Source organism: Tarenaya hassleriana, unplaced genomic scaffold (genome assembly GCF_000463585.1).
Source record: "Tarenaya hassleriana unplaced genomic scaffold, ASM46358v1 Cleome2, whole genome shotgun sequence".
NCBI lineage: Eukaryota > Viridiplantae > Streptophyta > Magnoliopsida > Brassicales > Cleomaceae > Tarenaya > Tarenaya hassleriana.
In genome coordinates, this window is record NW_010965372.1 from 8,517,534 (window position 1) to 8,534,814 (window position 17,281).

At 42.4% G+C, this 17,281-nt stretch overlaps 5 protein-coding genes and 1 long non-coding RNA gene across 9 annotated transcripts in view; 3 read left to right on the forward strand and 3 right to left on the reverse strand.

Moving 5' to 3' along the window:
* Positions 1-632: 632 nt before the first annotated feature.
* On the forward strand, positions 633-2,085 carry LOC104813076 (protein BEARSKIN2-like). Its single transcript, XM_010540590.1, has 3 exons — positions 633-798; positions 1,050-1,330; positions 1,452-2,085. Exons 1-3 carry the CDS (start codon positions 633-635, stop codon positions 1,980-1,982), a joined length of 978 nt encoding a protein of 325 aa, XP_010538892.1. The 3' UTR covers positions 1,983-2,085.
* A 1,235-nt stretch (positions 2,086-3,320) lies between these two features.
* On the forward strand, positions 3,321-4,123 carry LOC104813078. Its single transcript, XM_010540594.2, has one exon. The coding sequence runs from the start codon at positions 3,508-3,510 to the stop codon at positions 3,790-3,792; it is 285 nt and encodes a 94-aa protein (XP_010538896.1). The 5' UTR covers positions 3,321-3,507; the 3' UTR covers positions 3,793-4,123.
* An 8-nt stretch (positions 4,124-4,131) lies between these two features.
* LOC104813077 (light-mediated development protein DET1) lies at positions 4,132-7,877 on the reverse strand. Of its 2 annotated transcripts, none has more exons than XM_010540593.1 (10): positions 7,645-7,877; positions 6,911-7,579; positions 6,103-6,288; positions 5,568-5,636; positions 5,416-5,472; positions 5,233-5,313; positions 4,981-5,019; positions 4,787-4,882; positions 4,607-4,706; positions 4,132-4,468 (listed from the first exon to the last, which is right to left on the reverse strand). In XM_010540593.1, the coding sequence occupies exons 1-10, from the start codon at positions 7,714-7,716 to the stop codon at positions 4,329-4,331; spliced, it is 1,509 nt and encodes a 502-aa protein (XP_010538895.1). In that variant the 5' UTR covers positions 7,717-7,877; the 3' UTR covers positions 4,132-4,328. The 2 variants fall into 2 exon arrangements, with proteins under 2 accessions (XP_010538895.1, XP_010538894.1); XM_010540592.1 differs by having other exon boundaries at positions 4,981-5,142; positions 7,645-7,876.
* Positions 7,878-7,959: 82 nt separating this feature from the next.
* On the reverse strand, positions 7,960-12,782 carry LOC104813079 (SET and MYND domain-containing protein 4). 2 transcript variants are annotated; one of them, XM_010540596.1, is made up of 14 exons: positions 12,606-12,782; positions 12,272-12,493; positions 12,106-12,177; positions 11,782-11,983; positions 11,558-11,688; positions 10,979-11,371; positions 10,752-10,886; positions 10,207-10,338; positions 9,904-10,059; positions 9,576-9,794; positions 9,070-9,161; positions 8,868-8,982; positions 8,648-8,728; positions 7,960-8,351 (listed from the first exon to the last, which is right to left on the reverse strand). In XM_010540596.1, exons 1-14 carry the CDS (start codon positions 12,732-12,734, stop codon positions 8,142-8,144), a joined length of 2,289 nt encoding a protein of 762 aa, XP_010538898.1. In that variant the 5' UTR covers positions 12,735-12,782; the 3' UTR covers positions 7,960-8,141. The 2 variants fall into 2 exon arrangements, with proteins under 2 accessions (XP_010538898.1, XP_010538897.1); XM_010540595.2 differs by having other exon boundaries at positions 7,961-8,351; positions 9,070-9,236.
* A 207-nt stretch (positions 12,783-12,989) lies between these two features.
* Positions 12,990-15,188, forward strand: LOC104813081. Of its 2 annotated transcripts, none has more exons than XR_771711.2 (7): positions 12,990-13,330; positions 13,477-13,638; positions 13,829-13,935; positions 14,052-14,086; positions 14,298-14,609; positions 14,783-14,877; positions 15,099-15,188. It is a non-coding gene; the product is annotated as an uncharacterized LOC104813081 (long non-coding RNA). The 2 variants fall into 2 exon arrangements; XR_771710.2 differs by having other exon boundaries at positions 14,786-14,877.
* The window catches only part of LOC104813080 (PHD finger protein At1g33420-like), a 3,281-nt gene continuing 967 nt past the window's right edge, over positions 14,968-17,281 (reverse strand). Inside the window, exons 2-4 of the mRNA XM_010540597.1 lie at positions 17,123-17,281; positions 15,964-16,882; positions 14,968-15,877 (exon numbers count right to left, since the gene is read on the reverse strand). Of these exons, the coding sequence (XP_010538899.1) occupies positions 15,046-15,877; positions 15,964-16,882; positions 17,123-17,281 (1,910 nt within the window). The 3' untranslated portion in view covers positions 14,968-15,045. The remainder of the gene's footprint in view (positions 15,878-15,963; positions 16,883-17,122) is intronic.

Below are 17,281 nucleotides of genomic sequence, written 5' to 3' on the forward strand. Positions count from 1 at the left end.
TGAACTCGAGCCCAACATTCATCTAGTGCCTCGTATGTCATGATAATATCAACGTGCTTGTCTCTACACACACACACACATATTTTATATATATATATATATATATATATATATATATATATATTTATATATACATCATGCTTGAAAATTAAACAAGTGAGTTAATCAGAAAATTTTTTTTGGCACCGCATGATCGGAGAGAGGAGATGTAAATCCCGAGAAGGGTGTTTATTATAACGAGTTTTTTTTTTCCCAAAACCCTTGCTTACGGATCAAGCAATCGAATTAAACACACGGATTTATCAAAATAATAACAATAATTAATATTAGCCCGTATCATGATTTCCTCGGGATCGTTTATAGCTTAAATAAAATAGTTTTGGGTCAACATGCAAAAGAGAATGCGTGGAGACACAAAGAGCAGTCAGATTCAAGCAACAGTGTATGTGTATATCACACGCAGCAGGCAAGCGCGTGGCCGGAGTTTCTTGCTTTACACGGCAGCTTTAACCATCTCCCGCGGCGTGGTCACCGGCCGTCAACTTCACCCTCCCTTAGTTGACATTTACACAGCTCCATACATATATATATGTATCTTTAGACACAAATGATCATAATTACAATTTCAAGGGATGGGCTGGTCGAATAATGGAGGAGTGCCTCCGGGGTTTAGATTTCACCCGACAGAAGAGGAGCTTCTTCATTACTACTTGAAGAAGAAGCTTTCGTATCAGAAGTTCGAGATGGAAGTTATCAGAGAGGTTGACTTGAACAAGATCGAGCCTTGGGAGTTACAAGGTGACGACAAAACACGTAACCCCTTGTTCTTATTCATCTCTGTGTAATGAAGTAACATAAGTAAGAAGAATCCAAGAAAGAGGAAGAAACAATGTCGACGCTTACATGCTGCAAATGCACGTCGTACACGAGCTTGTGCTTGCATGCAAACAGAATTCTCATAGATACATAGAAATCCTGGTGACATATGCATACGTATGTATATATAATATGTAATCAGTGACATAATGGTGATGGGTATTCAATTGTAGAAAGATGCAGGATAGGATCAACACCACAGAACGAGTGGTATTTCTTCAGCCACAAGGACAGGAAATATCCGACGGGATCAAGGACAAACCGTGCCACAAGCTCCGGGTTCTGGAAAGCGACAGGACGAGACAAGTGCATAAGGAACTGCTACAAAAAGATAGGAATGAGGAAGACTCTTGTATTCTACAAGGGAAGAGCTCCTCATGGCCAGAAAACCGATTGGATCATGCACGAATACCGTCTTGAAGATAACGGTGACGACCCTCAAGCCAACCCTAGTGTATGTCCCTTTCTGTGTGATCTAGCTCATCTACTTTCGCACCAAATCTCTTATAAGACCAACTTTGTGTGGTAAAATCTCTAATCAAGATTAATGAACTGTAATGAGTTTTGATCGCCAGGAAGATGGATGGGTGGTTTGTAGAGCGTTCAAGAAGAAGAACTTGTTCAAGGTAAGGAACGAGGAAGGTTCAAGCATTAACTCATCAGAACAAGACAATAATGGGCTTCAGGCTCGTGGATTTATGCACAGAGACAGTCAGTATCACCTACACCAGACAACCTTTGAACTCAACAAGCCTGAACTTGCTCTTCACTACCCTCCAATATCCACCATGTTCCAGTCCCAAGCTATAATCCCTTCATCACACAAGCCGCCGCCTTCCATCGTGTACGACTATTCCTCGGGCCTTCCACGAGACTGCAGCCACGAGAGCGCAGCCAGCGAGGGGCTGCAGTACGGGCAAGGGTGTGAACCGACGGGCTTAGAGGTCGGCACGGGTGAATGGGCAATGCTTGACAGGCTTGTGACTTATCATATGGGAAATGAAGATTCCTCGAGAGGCATGACGAACAACTCTTCGTCCGTTCAACCGGATGGGAATCAGCTCTCGTTGGGAGGGGAGATGGATTTCTGGGGATTCGCTAAATAGGTGCTTGTACTTGGTTAATTACATGTTCCATTTATTTCATTCTCTGTGGTTTAGAAGCGAATTGCTTTCACAAAACAATGTCACTGTTGGATTCAATAACAAAGGAAAGGAGATCGATTCATTTGTATTTCTGCTGTTGCATGCAATGCAAATGCAAATTTCAAGATCGGTTTTTTCAATGAGGAACTCAAGAATTGACAAACAATTCTCTCACATGCACCAATCCGTTGCCGCCGAGAAGGACAACCTTCGGCAATGACAGAGAAGATAAGATTAATGGGTTCTTGCCGAAGTATACGTAGCCGTCGAGAAGCAAAGCACCGGTCTGATTCATTGTTTTCATGGATTAAAGAATCATCAAACATCACAAGACGACTTCAGGGCCACAGAGAGAGAGTTACAATTAAAAGAATCTACATACTTAGCAAAGTTCTCGGCCTCTTTGGGTAAACACCCAGACGAATTGGTAAGGTAATTTGTCCCACACCTTAAGGTTAAGGCTGTGAGTTCGACTCCTTGTTAACACATCTACCGTCCGTCGGTTACGGCCGATTTATATCCCATCGTGTATCGCGAATTCGTACGGTAGGAAGAATTTAACTAATCAGCACGTCTAAAAGATAGCAGTCAGTGATTACCACGTTATATATATATAAAAAAAAGTTCTCGGCTTCTTGCTGAGGCCGAAAGGATCGTAACCATAGCTGCATTTTGACCAACAAGACTCCCACTCTGACTGACAATTTAGTGGGCTTTTAGTAAAAAGGCCCAACAAGTCTACGTTTCAGCCCAATAATCCCGATACCGAGGCCCTATCTAAAGCTTAGCGACTATTATAAACCTCTTTTTTTTTTTTTGAGAAATTGCAAAAAAAAGCTACTTTTTTTGGGTTTAAATTAGTCCAGGGAATAGTTGTCATGAAATATTCTAATTACCAAATATCTTAGTTTTTTTCAGTTGGTTTTTATAATTTCATCCATTAAGATCATACATCAAATCCAATATTCTTCTAGCATTCTTCAGCCCATTAAAATATTCCATATGAAATTCAATAATATATAAATTTTTCGTCAATGGTCTGTCAGATATAATAATAATAATAATAATAATAATAATATAGATAAACGTGAAACTTTTGTCATTTTTCATGTTTCGTTTTGCATATGTCAGGTCATTTTCATATAACCAGAAAACCGGGGGCCTTTGCCGGCAGTAAATAAGAAATACCAATAATACCCCTAATAATGTTCGTCATAAAGCGGACAAAACGGTAATTTAACAAAACCCATCGACACCCAGAAACCGAGAAACCACCAGCCCCAGCGTCTGGTTTTCCACTCCTTTCAGCTTTTAGCGGCCATCTCGTCGCCTTCCCTTTCCAAAGAAATTACCATTTTGTCCTTTTGGCCTCTCTATATAACAAAAATCCTCCGGGACACTACTCATCAACAAACAATTCTCTCAACTCGGAAAGAAAAAAAAAGCAGAGGTTTCCTCAGAAGAAGAAGAAGAAGAAGGATTAGAGATGAGTTCAGCGAGCAAAGCGTGGGTTGTTGCGGTGAGCATCGGAGCCGTGGAGGTGTTGAAGGATCAATTAGGCGTTTGCCGGTGGAACTACGCTCTCCGAACGGCGCAGCAGCATCTCCGGAACAAGGCACGGTCCGTTTCTCAGGCCAAGAGGCTCTCTCCTTCGTCGTCGTCGTCCTCCTCCGCCGTAGCCGTCTCGAGCAAGATCAGAGACGCCAAGGCCAAGCAGGCTGAGGAGTCGCTCAGGACGGTCATGTACTTGAGCTGCTGGGGTCCGAATTGATGCACCGGCTCAACAAAATCCGACAGATTACTTGAGGATTTTTCTTAGTGAGGAAAGTGCGTCGAGTCGCGAAACGATGAGATCGAAGAAGGAGAGCGATAAAATCCTAGGGTTTTCGAATCATAGAAATCTACGGATTCCAAATCGTGGCCGTGACTTTGGGAATCTCAGTCGAATTAGGCGATCGGTGGAAGAAGCATACTATGGAGAGCCAGATATACTATTTTTAGCATCTTTTCTTGTTTGTGAAGTGGGCTTTTCGGGCCATAAGCAGGCCCTAATCTGTTTGAAGAACGATGTCTTTTTGTGAATAAATAATAATTCCAAATGATCTCCCACTGCAAAATGATATGAAACTAACTCAACTCCATACAAGTTCCAGGGCAAATCAGAGTATTGACCAATGGAACCTCTCTTTACACTCTCTCGTGTGATGAAACTAAATCATCCTATTATTACAAATGTTTGTTTTTTCTTTTGTTACCCTCTCTACAAGTTACATAACGTGTACAGAAATCATACAATCGCTGCGAGAGTCAACGCCGAAAGTGGATGTTGACTACGGAAGGGGGCATGAAGAGTGTCTGCTGAACTGAAATGGCCAGTGGCAGATGCGGGTGGAACAGGAAAGAGCATATCTTCTTGTTCCTACCATCTGTGCTTCCGCACTCCGGCCCTGTTTATTGTTCACACAGTTATTTTTATAACTATAAATATTACATAAGATGTGAATCTACAGACATTCGATAATATTAATTATGATTTCATCTCTTTTCACAATGTTTCTACAGATCAAACCCTTGAATCCACAAACCTGGTTTTATCTTGAACTTCAGTGTTTGTGGTTGTCTTCTCGATATGAACTTGATCGGGTGGTCTGTTGACTGCCTGTGCCTGTCTGCTGCTGAGATTAACTGTTTTCATATCCAAAAGTCGGTTAATTACCCTTAACGAAGCTCGATGCTCAGACAAAAGACACCGAGGATTGTGTTACCTTTTCATCAAACCGGAAGAGAGATTGGTCAAAGTACGGGGAAGGACTCTGTGACTGGCAACTGAAAGGCAATGACACCAACATCTTCTTCACAAACTGTGTAAAGATTTAAGTGGGGGGTTAAAACTCTATTTTCGGAAACATTGTCTTAGACACTCAAAACACAAAGATGAAGAAGAAGTGATAATTGGTACCTGTGAAAAACTGCTTGTTTTGTTCTTCAAGTACTTGAGCTGTTCAAGAGCATGTACGTTGTTTGAGTGTGATGTTATGAAGTTCATATATGGCAAACTACTTGATACCATGAAGTGATCACTGAACTGCTCAAACAATTGGTAAAGTTCCTCCGCTGAGTTCTGCATAAGTGAGCGTATGGTGCCGAGTTATGAACACATGCATCTCATAGAATCACCTCTCTGAAGCCTAACAGCCATATACATATTTACCTGATAGAATGCAACAATGTTGGTTGTCTCCATATTATACACGGCGAAAAATGCCGGATGATGATCAGCATTTCTTGCTACCTGAATCATCCAACATTGTTCTTCTGAGAGATTGGAATGTAAGATCCAAATAAGGCAGATCTAGATTGAGTGTTACAAGGCTCCGAGGACATGAGGGCTTACCCCTCCATCTACGCTGCCAAATTTGATTAGCAAGTGATGACGATCCAAGAATTGCACCTAGAAAGAAGGTGAAAACAGAATTCTGTAATTGAATATAATGACCAACATAGTAAAAAGTATCCAGCCAACTGTTACCATGATCACATGGTTACCTTCCAAATAATCAAATTGACATAGTCCTGGAAATGGAAATAGAACTTCTTCTTCAGGCATTGAACCCTCTGGCAAACCAATGAAAACTTCCAAATCAATACAATTGAAGGGCACGGCTGTCTGCTAATAATTTAACGTTCATACGACAAGAAAGTCGCACAAACTACATGCTTTAAAACTTGCACTACAAACCATAAAGAGGGTCGAAAATGCCAATAACTGGAGTAATATGTAGAGGGCTAGGCCATCGGTTCTCAATTGTCATAAGATCCCCTAAATCAGCTAAAATTGAATGAGAAAGTAATGCTAGTCTTTACTACTGCTACTACTAAGTCTCCAGGCAGAAAAAACATGAACGCTTAACTTCTGCAATTCTAAGGTTCCTGCCGACTGCATCGACTGAGATATACCGAAAGCTACCACTACCATGGCTTCACTCGTATAAAATCAAGCAGCTACAGTAATTACCTAATAACCTAAGGGTTAATTAGTAGATTAACACCAAATATAAAGAGCAGTTCAAGAGCAACAAACCAGCGTCTTATCGGATTGCTCGTTCCAAATCTCTCTGAAAATGAATGAGAGTAGCCGTTGCTTAATGCCACTGAGAAACGACGAATTCTCAGCATTTGGCTGGGTTTCGTGCAAGCCATTCTCAGAATGGTCTCCACTGTTTCCAGGTATGGTTTGTAGTTTGTTCTTATCCCGAGTCGTCATTCCCTACAATGCTGCAAATGCACGTCGTACACGAGCTTGTGCTTGCATGCAAACAGAATTCTCATAGATACATAGAAATCCTGGTGACATATGCATACGTATGTATATATAATATGTAATCAGTGACATAATGGTGATGGGTATTCAATTGTAGAAAGATGCAGGATAGGATCAACACCACAGAACGAGTGGTATTTCTTCAGCCACAAGGACAGGAAATATCCGACGGGATCAAGGACAAACCGTGCCACAAGCTCCGGGTTCTGGAAAGCGACAGGACGAGACAAGTGCATAAGGAACTGCTACAAAAAGATAGGAATGAGGAAGACTCTTGTATTCTACAAGGGAAGAGCTCCTCATGGCCAGAAAACCGATTGGATCATGCACGAATACCGTCTTGAAGATAACGGTGACGACCCTCAAGCCAACCCTAGTGTATGTCCCTTTCTGTGTGATCTAGCTCATCTACTTTCGCACCAAATCTCTTATAAGACCAACTTTGTGTGGTAAGCAAAAGGGCACAACTAAGAAGCTCTATCTATCTAATGCAAACTTAGGTCAGCCAAAGCAGCGACAAACTTCTGTCGGAAACTGGCAAATGCCAAGATAAGGAGTTAGGGCTTGCCTGAGAATTTGAATCAATGAAGAGCTCATCGTCCTCACGGCAGAAATACCCAATAGCACGAACATCGACGAGATTACCAGAATCCCTAATTTGCAACACGTGAATTCTCTGGAACCGCAGGGACAGAATCGTTAGAAGATCATCGTAGAGAAAGACGCCCATGTTATGAGCTAAGTTGACGAAGTCATGCAGGAAAACCCTCTCGTCGAGGATCACGCCATCGTCCAAACGGAGAAGGGTGAAAGTGATCTTGTCGATGGAGGGAACGCCGGTAACAGCACCTGGGGAAGGAGCGGAGTCGTGGATCTGAGCAGTGGAGGTAGCGAAGAGGCCGAAGTGATGTGACTGAAGGTAGAGAAAGAAGTCTTTGCAAATGAGCTCGTTGGCGGAGGCGAGGGAGACTGAGTAGAGCTGGGTGAAGAAGCTGTCGAACCTGGAGGCACGGCGGGGGAGGTTGTCGGAGGAGGAGGAGGAGGAGTGGTCGCCATTAGAGCAGGAGTAGGAGAGCCAAGAAGGGCGGTAGACGACGAGTTCCTGGTGGTTGCGGCTGAAGCTGATGAGGAAGAGACCGTCGTCGGTGAACTTGCGAAAGGAGTGGTCGGGGCTTTCAACGTCGTATAGGGTGAAGCTCGGGACTAAGTTTTCGTAGAAGCGTCTCGCGCAATTCACCTGCCATTACAGGAAGCGAGAGGTGAGAGAGAGAATCGGGGAGAGAGAGAAAGGGAATCGCTTACAGAGGCACCGGGAGGAGGAGACCGAATCTGACGCTCGAAAACCCTAGCGGTGACATTACCGCCAGTAAACATCACCGGGAAAAATGGCGACCGTTGCGGAGGAGACGACTGGAGAGATTAGAGTGTTCGGCAGTCCTGACGGTTTTTGGGTTTGGGTTTCTCAAGCGATCGAAGGCGAACATGGGCCGTCTCTCACGACGTGTCCCCATTCCATCCCCTGACCGTAAAAAAGAGGATAAAATCTCCTTTCCAAATAAACCAATACTATATATATATTTATACATATATATGATTCTTCCCACCAAATTAATGGATTTAAAAAAATGAGGAATAAAATACAGAAAATAAAAAATGTATAATAACATTTGTTAAAAGTAAAAAAAGAGCTGATTTCACTGTTTCCCGTTCCATAATCCATTCGGAATTTGAACAAGAAAGACACAAGAGAAAGGTTTAACGGCGCAGCAACAACAAAACCAACAGGATGACAAGATTTTTTAGACCACAGCTTTGGGAGCTTCCTGCTTCAGATAAGAGAAGAGAATATGAGAATGTGACCCATAATACTTTCCAAATATCCGACACACCCTCTCTCTGCTCTCACTTGCTCCACTCGAATCACCCAATGCAACCTGAATCGACGACAGCTTCACCAGTTCGTTCCCGATCACGATGTGATCATCCTCCTCGTACAGCCTCTCCAGTATCTGCACATCATATTGAAAAGAAAAAAACCCAGATCGCATCCATTACATCCTCAACCACTTCTGTGAAGGAAATGGCTATGGTGGGTTAGCTCAATTCCCCACCTTTTTTCGTGGGTCTCGATCATAACCATCATCTATATTCATCTGCAGATTCTACGGATTTATACTAAAATAGACAAATCTTGTTTTGTTTTTTTGGCTAGATCCTGCCTGTCCACCATTTTTCTTAGTGCTGTAAATCTTTGCATTACCTTGGGGTATGACCACAGAAATAGCATTACTTTATAAGGGTTTACCTTAATGGAAGCTTCACAGTGCTTCCTTGCACCTTCCAGATCTCCAGCCAAATAGCACGCCTGTGCAACCTTGTCCTCTGCCTGAAAAACAAGTTTCAAAACGTAATTCGGGTCTGATTTTTCGGTGAATTTTTTTATGGGACGTGGCATATCATCATCATGCTTAGAGTAACTGAGCTAAAAAAAGATGCTTTAGAATTTGAATACGAACTCAACTCACTTCAGCAATGCCTTTGTTATACATATGCAAGAAAGATCTAAGCACTTTGAGAGACCTCAAGTAATCTGAGAGTGCAGAAACATTGGCTCCTTCTGCATCTGTTAACTCTTCAAGCCTGTGAGAAAATCCAGATATTAAATAGAGATGCTTGATGTTTATTAAACACTTGGAAATATGAAGCTTTCAGGAAAAAGCAAGTCACCTTCTCATGTAACTCCAAGCTCTTTTCACTTCCATGCGAGAGGTTTCTAGGTCACAGCGGAAACCACATTTCAGACAAATCCCGGGTTCTATCTGAAGGGAACTTCTAGTTTTAGAGACCAAAAGGGAAGCCACTTCACCAAAATCAGTGTTTGTCATCTCACTCGCCTTAAGAAGCAACAAGTTAACGGAAACAAAAGCTAAATTAAATTGGTCATATGGATGCTCAGAAATGCTGCAAAGGCCTTTTTGCTCCGGGCTTATGATAGATAATAACTCTTCTTAATGCTAAGATGCACATGAGACACAAAAAACATTTTCACAGCTACTCAATTCCAAAAGGGTCCAACAGAAAATGGATCTTGTCGAATAAGAACTGCATAAGGTGGGGGAGTTCACTAAAGCACATCTTCAAGATTAGCCTGGGGAAAAGTTTCTGAATGAAAATGCAAGGCTTTGGAAAGGCAGCCGCACCCTAACGATTCCACTGGAAACGAAATTAAATACCTGAATATCTGAAGCAGACGAGAAATGCTTTAGCTCCTTAGCTTCACAACCTGGGACATAACTATCCAGAACTACGCCAGTACAGTTGGGATCTTTACAGCGGTACCCATTGATGACAATATCAGATATGTTAATCCAAGAACAACCACGGCATTGACACCGGAAAAAGTACTCATCTTGAAGAAATTTAATGCGATCTTTGCAGTCCCACATTCCAACCTATGGAGGTGAAACGTACATGACCAGTTGAACATATGAATTGAAACACACCGCATTTGTGATACACATCAGAAGTAACAGATTTAGACAAGAGGATTCGTGTGCATACCTCAGGACCGTATGACAGCTCCAGGGGACAACCCGTTGGAACAAACTCTGTTGTTCGAAGTATAAGTCTACGTGAAAGGAAATATGCGTGGATGTTTGGCTTGCAGGAATGATTAAACAAACTGCCGGTTTTATAAAGAGCCTGACCAACTCTGATCTGTGCATAAGGCAACAACAGTAGATGTAAAGATCTTCATCATTCAACAGGCTATGTCCTAGCCTCAGAACCTCTTTAATGAGTAATGTTTGCAGGAAGTAGGCACAAAATAAAATTCCACAATGCAGTACCTCTGCCAAAACAAACCTGCTCTAAACTTTGAATCTGCCCTTTTCCTGGGATATTTTCAGAGGGGTTGGATTTAAAAGAAAGACCAGCAGATCTCATGCAGACTACTGCTATGGAGTTCACCTTGATTTGCGACAACAGTATGATTGTCTGCAGACCAAAAAACACAGGGACCCAAGAGCCAATTATCAACCGTAAGGATCACATGACAATGAAATTTCAGAGGAAAAACTTATAGCTGAAACATCAAGTATAAAAAGAATATACGTGGGGAAGAAAAGTGATCTACATGCATCACCTACCCAGTTATATTTCCCCATTAATTCGCAGAAAACAGGAAATTATATAGAACCATGTGCGCATGGTGTAGGTGGTAAACAATTTTTTTTACATCAGTAGACCGAACCCTAAAGAGCAAACTGTTCTCTGGGACTGTAAACTCTAAATTCCCTAGACATTTGTGGAAGCTAAAATCTTATGCAAAGATCAAAGATACAATTTCCATAAAAAAAATGACCTCAATGAGAGATTGGGTGGCGAGGGAAGGAAATATAGAGGGCAACCTGAGTCACAGAAATTCCATTGATAGAAAGATCTGAGCAGAAAGACTTGTTAAGACAAAATAACAACACTGTGGAAAATATATGGAAGTTGATTTTGCTCTCTGGATCCATCTCAGAGTAGCTATGTGAAAGATCCTGCAAAAAACATCCGGGTATTTCAGCTTTTAAGTTGATCAACTCTGTCAGCTGTTGTGAATGCTTAAAAACGATGTAGTAAAGGGGCATACCAGATTCTCTTGAAGGTTGGAAAGATCCATAGCCAATTTTCCTTGATTTATTAACTTAACCAGAATTCGTCCAGCCAAAACAACATCAGAGGGAAGTACTGCAGGCCAATTGGCTCCCAGACATTCATGTTGATGTTCTCGAATGCATTCGGTCCCAGAAAATAAATTATTAACTGAAGTAACGCCCTTAATATGGTCTGAAAGATCATCCGGAAGGCTCTGACAAACGTGATGTCCGTCCATATCATCTCTGGATACCATTCCCCCTGATTGAAATTGGCAGAGCTCTGAGCAGTAAACAGTTACCGAGCATGATGAACAGGGAACTGAATCGGCAGGTAACTCATTCAGGCAAAAGTGGCAATGTGTTTCGCGACAACTTTTCAAAATGACCTACACATGATTGGTATCACATTATCACATGATTGTGTAACAATGTAATGTGTGCCTCTTCAAGCACTACACATTTATATGTGAAATTCTTTTATCGAACTCAATGGATGCTAAAATGGTAAAAAATTCGAAAAGCTTCCTACTAATCCCTGAGCAACAATCATAATTGTATGTCACAGATCATACCACGCTATAAGGTTCTTCGACATGTACCACAGTAGATTGTTGAATATCACATTCTGAGACCATACCCCTTCCTTTCTCTTCTGTCGACACACAACGCAGCTTTATCTCGCTTGGTACACTTAGCAGATAATCTACATACCCGTATTTGAAACGAGTCACACAAGTGAAAAAATTTGTCCTAATTGCAGTGTCAAAGAACAATGATGGACAAACAAAAATCTTACCTGAACTTGCAGAGTCGCTTACACGATATGCAGTGTGTCCTGACGCTTGCTTGTTCCGTTGGTCTGAAATGATCTTACATTCATCTTGTAGCTGCTTCTTGCCATCCACTGATGATTCGAGAGATAACGAAACTGTGAAGTCACGAAATGCTTCCTCATAATTTCCAAGAACTGTGTTAAGTTTGCCTCTCCTATACCACGCCTGAAACACATAACACTCAGAGTGGAAGTTTTTTCTATGGCGGAATGGAACACAAAATTGGCAAAAACCCATAATCCCATATTGACAGAAACCATAAGAACAAAACTAGAAAACATAAACACCTTCGCGTAAAAAGGATCAATCCGAAGAGCGCGATGGCAGTCCCGTAAGCTTTCAGCAAGAAGATCCAGATTCTAAAGAAGAACAGAAGATGGAACATGCCTCAGAAGCCAAACGACGAAAAACTCGGAAACGCAGGGGGGAAGAGAGAGAGACAAAGAGAGAGACATGGAGGACGTTAGCCCTGTTGAGGAAGAGAGAAGCAAGCAGATTCCTGTGACCATCAATGGCGTCGGGAGGAGCAAGGCGCAAAGCCTTAGAGTAGAACAGCAACGCCTCGTGGAACTTCCGGCTGCGGAAGCAGTGATTTCCACGGCGTTTCAAGTCAAGAGCTGCGTCTTTGTCCTTCCCGCAGCAACCTGAATCAGAATCCGCCAAATCATTCACCGCCTGATAATCGAGCCGGAGAGAGGAAAACCCGAAAAGGAACAAATGAGTTCGAACCGAAACCGGAAACAATACAGAAGCTAGGGGAGAGTAAAAGACGTATGTCCAAACGTACATGATGAAACTGAGGAAGACCCAGAAACAGCCGGAGAAGGGATGAAGATGACGAGTGAAGATCATTGGCGGTGCTCCTTCTCACAGTCTCCCGAAGATCCTCAGGAATCAGCGATTTTAGCTTCTCCATCAACAGATGAACGAACAGTGGCAGTATTTCGTATTTAGATTCGTTTGGAGAAATTTGCGTTTTTAGAATTCAGTTTGATTTGTTCAGCTCAGCCAGGATTTATAATGACCGGCCCGATATAGGCCCATTTAAGTAAGGCCCATTATAAGTATTTGGATCCGGACCATTGAGCCCAACCAAAGATGAGAACCCAAACCAAAGATGTAGAGGAGAATAAATGTGCCTGTGGGAGGGCGTGGAAAACCTAACATTCAATTCAACGGTGCACTCAATTCCGTGCTACAATTTCATGATTCTCTCTTTGTGCGTTCAGGTGAATGTTGCTCCGTGCGTGACGTTGTTTATCTTTTGGTGATTCTTCTCGCATGGTTGTTTGGAGCGCTGGAATCTCCCGAGGAAGAGAGTAATTCTGCCATGGAAGACTGAGAGCAATTATGGAATGAAGTTTCAGATGACTCCAATGTTGAGGGAATACGGATGCTTCGGTTAGGGTTTCAGGTCACATGAGGCGAGCGGAGATCAATCGGCCGCATTCCATGATTTTCTCGGTAAAATGATGCGTGCTGCTTCTATCGATATCAGTCGATCCATCAGAGGTGCGAATTCTCGATTATGTTTCTTGTTAGATATAAATATTCCGATCATTATTTCGGAACCGATGTTTGGATTTGAATTGTTTTGTGTTGAAGATCTATTTGATGCAATTTGAGGTCTTAGGGTTTCTAATTTCCTTTTCCTTCAGGCAAATCGCCGGTGGTTTTTTGGCTATTTATGTTCGTGGCAGCTTTCTGGTGTCGTTTTAAGTTGGATGATGCGACTACCAGCAAGAACGATCAATACTTCTTTATTTCCTTGGGGAAGGATTTTACGGATCATCCTTTATGGGCCAATGCGACTGACGAAGGTATTGATTGTGTCTTGGAGGCAATTCCTCTGGTTCTGACTCTTTAATATGGATGTTCTTTTTTTTTCCTGTGTACAATGCCATTGACGAATTGATAGAGACATCTACTTCAATGCTCAATTCAGCGTGTGGAGAAAATTGTCATTGATAAAACTGTTCACCAAAACTTTCTCATCTTCTACCTGGACAGATCAGCAGATACTTCGGCAAAATAGAAATGCTTAGAACCTTTTTATGGCCCAAAACATTTGGATATCCCTCTATAGCTTCACAATGAAGGCTGAAGCTTCATTGCTGGTATACAGACTATTCTTTGCATTACTTTTGCTTATCAATGTGGCACTCTAAATACCAGCGGTTGATTTGACGGAACGCTTGTGGTGCCTGACTGGTCACCCTCTCTTTGTTTGCAGCTCGCAGAGAAAGAACTGCTGAAGATATCTTGGCTGTAAGTCACTCTGCTACTTTTCAACCTTCTCACTTTGTTCACTCTATCTGAAACAAACAATATTTATTTGGAGAAGATTGTAAATTTTCCTAGGTGTATGAAATATATGGCGTGCTTTAATGCTTTAGTTAGGGTTACTTTATGTCCTATTCCACACGTACACTCCAATAACATCTTATTTCAAACTGATTATTTTGGTATGCAATTGCAGGCAAATCTTCCACACTTGCACTCCAACCTCAAATTCATTCAGTTGTATTGGAGGCTGGCAAAAATTCTGTGGGGCTTCTTATTATTCGACAAATCTTGTCTCAGCTGAGACATTTATCATTGATTTAACAGCAAAACCACCTTCCATTGGGGAAAAAGATTTTGACAACAATATGCAGGCTGCGAGACTATGCAGAGAAGCTATCCCAACTCACCAGATCAATGAGAGAAGAAGTTACACTGCAATGGATATGTAAACGCTTGTATTGTTGCAAATTGGCGAGAACACAAATGCATGCTCCCTTGATGAAAGGTCAGTTATATGATCCTTGATTTGCATATTGAAGTTTCTGTCTTATCTTATTTCTGGAAAGCTTGATTATCACTTTCTTTTCATTTCTATTAAGCTTTTTGGGTTAGTTTCTCTGATAATTCCATCATGCATAATTTGATGAGCATTTTGTTTTGTTATATTTGAATGATTAGCAGAGTCAGTGTCCGGCTGTTGGGCATAATTCCTTTTTGGGGAGACTCGAGAGTAAGGAGTAAGGCGCAAGTTCACAAATTGAGCAAGGAAAGAGGTAAGTGCACTTATTGTGCAAGCATTTTTTTTTTGTCAACATGCAACTGCATTCATGAAACCTCTTGGTGATGTGTACAAAAAAGTTGCATGTAGTAATTTTGCTACTTGCAGTTTTAGACCTAGCATAAAATCTCAAACTGTACATAGCTAGATCAGGAATACATAGTTAGCCTACAGTGAGTGGTACTGATAAATTAGACCCATTGTCCATATCAACAGACTCGCCTCTACAAACAAAGGTGGGTTGAGGCACCTGACCAGAATCATGCACTATATCAGATTGCTTCGATCTCTTCCTGTACAATTGGATGCATCTGAAACAATGAAACTTAGACGGCAGTGCATCAGTGTTGTCGATCCCAGCACACCTAGTGTGATGCCACACACCACACACATCACAAGACAGCATCCTCTCCCCATCATCATCCTTTGTTCCACACACGCAATCAACTTTCCAGTTCTCGACTCCCCTCTCCATGCGGTACCGTAGGAGCCCATGCTTTGATGAGCATCGCCCTTTGATCCGTACCATACCACTGGTGCCAACTAGGAATTTCAGGGTCATTGAATCTTCCAGTGATCCGTATCCTAGGAGTTCCACGACCTCGAACCTTTTGAACATTGCATACACTTCCTGAAAAGCCTTAGCAGCTTCGATTTTGAGGTCAGTTACAGTAGCGTTCAAGGGCAAAACCAGAAGTTCTGGGGGTGGAGCTGGACATTCTTTGGACTGGTCCGAAAGCTCCACATGACACCAGAGGTTGATGGCAAAGGGATTCACATTGACTGGCAGGTAATCTTTTATGAAATGCTTACAATCGAGTATTTTAGTTGATGCGTCCATCATTTTCTCTCTTGTTTCTTGAGACCTAAATTTTGACATGGTTTGTGGGTGCAGTAAAGTGTCATACACGTATCTTAGGTCACGTTTCACATGCTCCTCTGATGGATAGTCTACACGTGGATCAGTCGGATTGATTGAGTTCACCAGGACAAGCCTGTAATCATAAGGTCAGTTAAGATATACGCAAAATAGGCAACCAACTTGCAGACAGAGAAAAGAAACCTTTCAGACATAAATTACCTGAACTCCAGATCGTTAGAAGAGGCATTGAATCTGGAGCAGACAATATGAGATCCATCACCGGTGGGCTCCCCATCTAAATGACAGAGACAGTAATCAAGTAGCTCCAAAGACACTGTTCTGCAAGTAGATCCTTTGAGAGCCCTCCTACTGACCCATATTCCTCGTTCACCTCCTGCAGCTTTCAGCACCTTGATCATGGCTTTCTGTACAGTTCCCACATCACTCCTAGTCCAAGAACACAACACATCCGAAGGTACTGAAGCAAGTTCCTCAGATTTCCCGGAACGAATATTGTGGATTAGCTGGAGCAGGAAGGAGAAGAGGTCACGAAGTGTCACGAGTTCTGAACATGAAAGTGACTGATAGAAAGGGATAATGGAGTGGAGCTGAGTTCTCGGCGTTCTCCCTCGGAACATGAATTGAGACAAGGAAACATCCGAAAGCGTATCCACCGCATTCTGGTATGCATCACGAGTGAGAGCATAACTCCCGGATTTGAATTCATATCCCCACTCTCCGTACCACGAATGCCCTCTGGTGACTGCGTGAAGTAATCGGTAATCCATACCGTACTTCCTAGACACATCCATCACACTCGCCTTCCGAACTCTGAGCCAGGAACAAAGTCTATCCCAGAAGTCCATGATGGCACGACCAGGCAAGTAGCCCGAGCCGCCTTCTCTACCGTTGAGTGACAAGAGATGGGCATAGCCGTTGGAGTGGATAACACCGTGGAGGAGGTGAGTGTGGTCGTCGTCGAGCTGAGAGTAAACCCAGTTCTCGACATCGTCCGCCAGTAAAACCGAGCTGTCGGAAAGCGAACATGATTTCTGCCCAATGCCGTCGATGCTCTCGTTGTCTCCTGACCTTATGATGAAATGGTATCTCTTCCTGCACACTGGATGCCCGCTCCAACCTTTGAAAACACGTACACATTCACTTCAAAGTTAAGTCTCTTTTTTTTATCAAAATTCTCGAACTTTTCTCTGGGTGATTTGTAATAATTCCTCATATTTTATTCTGCATGTTGGGTTTTTTTCTTCAAGTTGTTTCTGTTTTCATTATTTAATTTTTTTTACGGAAGAAAAAAACAGTACAGTGTCTTTTTGTTTGGATTAGAGTGAGGTAAAGGCGAGTTCGAAGTGAGCTGACTCACCAACCACTCGGCAGTGGTCACAGTAAACGGATCTGGAGGATCTGGTGACGTCCTCTTCCACGACGTCAAGTGAGACGAACCTTGAGGAGAGATCTGAGCCGCTCGTAGAATCTCCGACACTGAGCAGGATCTGCCACGTCATCAGGCTCGAAAAGAGCG